This window comes from Cyprinodon variegatus, unplaced genomic scaffold, assembly GCF_000732505.1.
Source record: "Cyprinodon variegatus isolate N-32 unplaced genomic scaffold, C_variegatus-1.0 Scaffold899, whole genome shotgun sequence".
Taxonomy (NCBI): Eukaryota; Metazoa; Chordata; class Actinopteri; order Cyprinodontiformes; family Cyprinodontidae; genus Cyprinodon; species Cyprinodon variegatus.
The window spans coordinates 181,332-186,561 of record NW_015151352.1 but is presented as its reverse complement, the minus strand read 5'-3'; the positions used below and the strand labels follow the sequence as shown (position 1 = coordinate 186,561).

The 5,230-nt window shown below is 37.5% G+C and overlaps 1 protein-coding gene across 1 annotated transcript in view; it reads right to left on the bottom strand.

The window, feature by feature from the left end:
• The window catches only part of tmed6 (transmembrane p24 trafficking protein 6), a 3,865-nt gene extending 771 nt beyond the window's left edge, over positions 1-3,094 (bottom strand). The window contains exons 1-3 of the mRNA XM_015397962.1: positions 2,969-3,094; positions 2,600-2,726; positions 994-1,160 (exon numbers count right to left, since the gene is read on the bottom strand). Coding sequence (XP_015253448.1) covers positions 994-1,160; positions 2,600-2,726; positions 2,969-3,094 — 420 coding nt within the window. The remainder of the gene's footprint in view (positions 1-993; positions 1,161-2,599; positions 2,727-2,968) is intronic.
• Positions 3,095-5,230: the final 2,136 nt, after the last annotated feature.

The window sequence follows — 5,230 nt, the reverse complement described above, 5'->3', positions numbered from 1 at the left end:
AATCAGATGAATCATATTTATTTTAGAATGGTATTAGTGAGAAATTTCTTAGGCGGAGAGGCCATTTTGGCACATTTCCCCATAAATGTCACCAAACTGTGCCAAATATGTTTTTTACATCAATACTGGGGGTTTGGTAAAATTACGAGGTCATGTAGCAGCTGGACCCACCGGTGGGTCCGTAGGGTTCAAGGGTTTAAGGTAACACTTCTTATATAGGAGGGGCATTCAATAAGTAATGCCCGTGACCCATTTCCAGTGGTTTGATCTAGCTGATATTTTGCACGTGCAATTATTAATATGTCTATAGATTAAGTGGACAATTACAGCTCTGAACTATTTTCACTTTCTGATTTACAGGTGTTTGAATTTAGTCAAGTCTTAAATGGAGCCTGTTGAGTGTCAGGCAGTGATCCGCACACCACAGGAGACTTTTGATTTTTATTTCCCATCATATGGCCTTGTAAAATGCTTTGCAACACCCTATGATGGGGGTATTATCACCAAAAGTTACTTTAATTTAATCAAAAGCCTCTATAAAAACTGGATCGCTGTTCGACACTCAACAGGCTCCGTTTCAGACTTGACTCAGTTCAAACACCAGTAAATAAGAAACTGCAAACACTGCAGAGCTGTAATTGTCCACTTAATCTGTAGAGATATCAATAATTGCACGTGCAAAATTTCAACTCTATCAACAAGCTGGAAGTGGGTCAGAGACAATAGTTATTGAACGCCCCTCCTATAAAGAAACTGTTGCCTTAACACCACTTTTCTAAAGATATTATAACAAACCGGACATGCTTTCTAATCAGCCGTGTGTTAAAGCCTCAGTACCCTTAATTTTAAAATGAAGAAGTGAAGTTTGTAATAAATCCTGATTTTTTATATTTCAGTGAAAATTACTAAGAGACTAAATCCATTCTATCTAAACACATAATAGTTTTTTCACCATAAAGAAACAAAATGGAAGCAAAAAAATGTGACACACACCTGAATAATGCTGAATGTGTTGTTCAGTTTCTCCTCCTCCTCCTTTGTTTCCTCCGCCTTGCCTTTAGAAGGGTCCTGGTTGTTGTCATAGTAAACACCGAAGCTGAGGAAGACCTGCATCGAGCTGAAGCGGTTGTGGAAGTTGCTCAAACACATCTGATAGAAACCTGGAAGGGTAACAAGGTCAGACACGTGTAACTTCAGACGACAAGTACATTTTACAAGATTGGTTTGATAACTAATGTTATATCAGATGCAGATTACCTCTTTACATACAAAACACAGTTTTTAAATATTTATAGTTAATAATGTTGGAAAAACATCAACATTTGAATTCAGCTGTAGAATTTTAAGCAAATCTTAGAGATTGGATTAAGCCCAGTTCTTTTCTGAAATGAATATCATGCTGTTTATATTCTGCTTTTGAAATCTAGCTTTGATTAAATGACCAGATTTCTGAAATCAATCTGGGGACATTTCAGCTCGTAGATGAAAATAAATACATATAATCAAAATGAAAATAGGAAACAGGAACAGTGATGCTTTCATCCATTTTTACATATTTATTAATATTTAAAGAAAAATCAAGGGTAAAATCCCGGAATGTGCCTCTCCTATTTCCTCAGATTAATAAAATTCTCGATGGTGTTTATTATTGCCATCTGGTTATTCAGTCTCTGTCTTCTTCTCTCTCCATCTTTTCTTTCTAACTGACTCCTGCCTGCTTTCTGTTTAAAGCTTCTAAGTAGATTTTTCTTCCTTCTTTTCAAAGATCTTTCCATCAGTGTCCCTGTTTCCCTCCACTGTCATTCAATCTTCTTTCTATCAGTCTTTTTTTCTTCTTTCTCTTCTATCAATCTTACACTAATCTAAAACTGGGATTTAATAAAAACCAAAATCCCTTCCAAACACATAATCTCATCATACATTTTATGATTATTATAATGTTGATGATTATTATTTTTAATATTGTTGTTGTTATCTTATCTATTAAATACCAAAAAGGATAATCATTACAATATTTGGAGCTAAAAGTAAAAACAATCTAATAAATGCAGATTAAACAGGTGTTTATCTGTTCCTCCATCATTCTCAGATCATGCAGATCTTGTCTCATTCACTTTTCCTTTTACTGCCTCTTAGTAGTAGAAAAGTAGACCTAAGTCTATGCTCATAAATCACAACCATAAAAGAACAAAAAATCAACATATAACTCTACTTATATTACTTATTCGAAGATGTAAACAAAAGGTCACCAATCAGTTTTAAAAGCATGTTGTTGATCCTGGAGAACCACTGGACCAGATTAGCTTCTTATAAGGAGATTTCAATCATTTCATTTTATCTGAGTCTATTTCCTCCTGCCAGCCAATGGTGTGTCTTACTTTTGTTGATGAGCTATGTTTATGTTTTATTTCTGATCCTCATCTTTAGTAAAACAAAACACATCAAACCCTTTTTTTTATTAACCAGGGCACGAACCAAACATTTATCAAATTTCTCAAATCTAATGAACTGATTGACGCACTAAAATCGACCACCGTAGCTTTGATTTTAAGATAATCTTCAGCTTTTGAGTAAAAAAACGCAGAAAACTGAGACATACCTGTTTCTTCGACCTCAAAGTTGATCTGACCCTTTGCATCATCAACAGTAGATATCAACAGACTGCTGGGAGCATTGACAGTGACTGATAAATGCTTGTCAAGACCGATTCCCGTCACCCACTGGACCTTTAAACAGAATGAAACCCATTATTGTAGGACTGCTACCCATCACCGGATTCAATATGCACAATTCTGACAGTTTTGTCCTAAACGGTTCTTTGATATTGCAGACGTTTTTCCATATGATGAAAACATTTATTCTGTTGAAACAACAAAATCTGATTAATTAGTGACAGAGTATTTGAGCAGTAAGTGTTCATTCATTGTTGTTGAGTCACGAACTGTACTATAAAAGTGTGCCTACTCACCATGAAGTTCAGGTAAAACCTTTCTTTGTGGTGAGCAAAGTGCCAGAAGCATTCTGTGGCAGCTGCTGGAAGCACCACTGAGAAATCATACTGGTCAGCGCCCCAGAAGAGCTCCTGGTCGGTCATGTTGGAACGAGGCCTTGTCTGGGAGCCACAGTGAGCTAAAGCCCAAAACCAAAAGGCAAGAACAAAGGAAAAAGTCCCAAACCACATGGTGGAGAAAATGGGAGACAAGTAGCTATTCTAAATGAATGGTGGAGCAGAGAAGGTAATGTGTGGGAAAACCTGTGAATGATTAACTGGACCAACCAACTCCATCAGTGGGAATACTAGGTTGGCTGGGCAGATGGAGATAACTGGTCAATAGAGAGCCCCAGTTCCCCTTAGAGTTAGTCGTTCTTATAAAGGAGTGTGTGGAGCCAGTTTTTAATGCCAGATTAGACTAAAATGAGCTGCTTAGAGGGCGCTTAATGCCAGCTGACTCCTGCAGTAGCAGCCATTGCAAATGGCCCTTCCCAGTCAAACGGCAGCCGAATGGCAGCCCACTTCCAGCCGCTGGAGGGACCCCCTCTTGCCTTTTTTTTTTTAACTCTGACTCCATCCTTTTACTGAATTACATAGGCTAACCAGGAGAGGGTGCTTCTCTTTAGATGTCCACAATAACTTGTCTTAATATCCACAAATCATGACAGAATAATTTAGTACAAAGATTGGTGTTTAAAGAAGCAATCTTAGGCAACCAGCCAGGGGCCCATCAACAGAAGTGGGGACATTTTGAGTGGCTACTACTGTATAAAGTTGGTAACCTGGATGAGTACCAGCGAGCTCAGCTAAAAAGGATAAAAAGCTCAGACAAGGTCAGAGTTTTTTTGTTTTTTTTTGAAGCACAGAGCATGTAACCTTTTCCACTTATTATGACAATTTGGTGTGTCTAATAATTTGATAACCAGTTGCTAGAGTTCCAAATAAAAACTTTCCTTTCTTTTGCTTTCATCAGAGGTTCTTTTAACATTTCAGGTCAGACTCAAATCCTCAACTCTGAACTGATCTAGCCTATGGTTGGAAAATCTGAGTTTTCAGTTTCTCAAATGCTGCTGTTGGTTAGTTTTAATAAACCCACAGACAGTTGACCATGTGCATAACAAGTATGGTAAGTCATTATTAGTGGAGCACAGATTTGACGAGTCACCATGACAACAGGCTTATTTCACCACACCGGAACTAGAGATTTTAAAACAGAAATGAAAACGACAAATTGTAGAAAGTGTTTAAAAGAGAAACAGCACTACAGCTGCAAAGGAGAGGGATGATGCTCGAATTAATGCATAGGCTTATATGTAGTCGCTATGGCAGGCCATTTTAACATTTACTAAAAGCACTCTCCTCTGTGTTGTTCGATTTGTAGATCAATAAATAGGATTCTTCCTGATCAAAATCACCCTCCTAGTTGGAAATGTAGAATTAAGAAGAATTAAATTTCATATACCCAGAAATCTTTACACTTTATAATTTCCGTTTTGACATTTTGACATTTATCAGCATTTTGTATTTCAGATCCTATTCAGACAAACTAATAAATATCAAAACGGCCTGCCACAGTTTGTTCTAATTATGATAACATTAAGGGGAGAAACTAGTTTACTGGCTGAATGGCTGTATCAATATTTCATTTAGGTGAAATCTCACAGGAGAGAAGCACAACTGTCAGCAGGTGAAAATGAAGTATAAACAAGTTGTTTTAACAGGTAGGACCTGTGCATCAATTTATGGGGTTCCTCCTCATTTTACCTTTGTTTTCTAATACATATTAAATAAGTTTTATTAATCCCCGAAGGGAAATTCATTTTCGGGTACAGCCCGAAACTTGAGCTAGCACCTGGATAGCTCAAGTGTTAAGTCAACCGTCCTGCAAACAGGAAGCCTGGGTTCTGTTGAAAACACCGTCATTGTTTCCCCCCGGGTCCGTTAATTCGAGTGTAGGTAACTTCAGAGGATGTGAAATAAAATGACAGAGACAGCTCAGCTTCTGTTCACCTTTGCAAAGGGGAGAAGAGTTGCAGCCCACATCTGCAAACAAAACTCGGTCCCCTCTCCCCGCGCAGGCTCATTTTATTAATTTTTCTCAGGGAAAATCTTACAATTCAACACAAACAGTACATATTATTCACCCACTAATATTAAAACTGAAACTGTTGTCACTCAAGACCACAGTTTCAGCATTTAACTCCAATTTTGGTTTCATCTAATTAAAGGAAAGCTGTT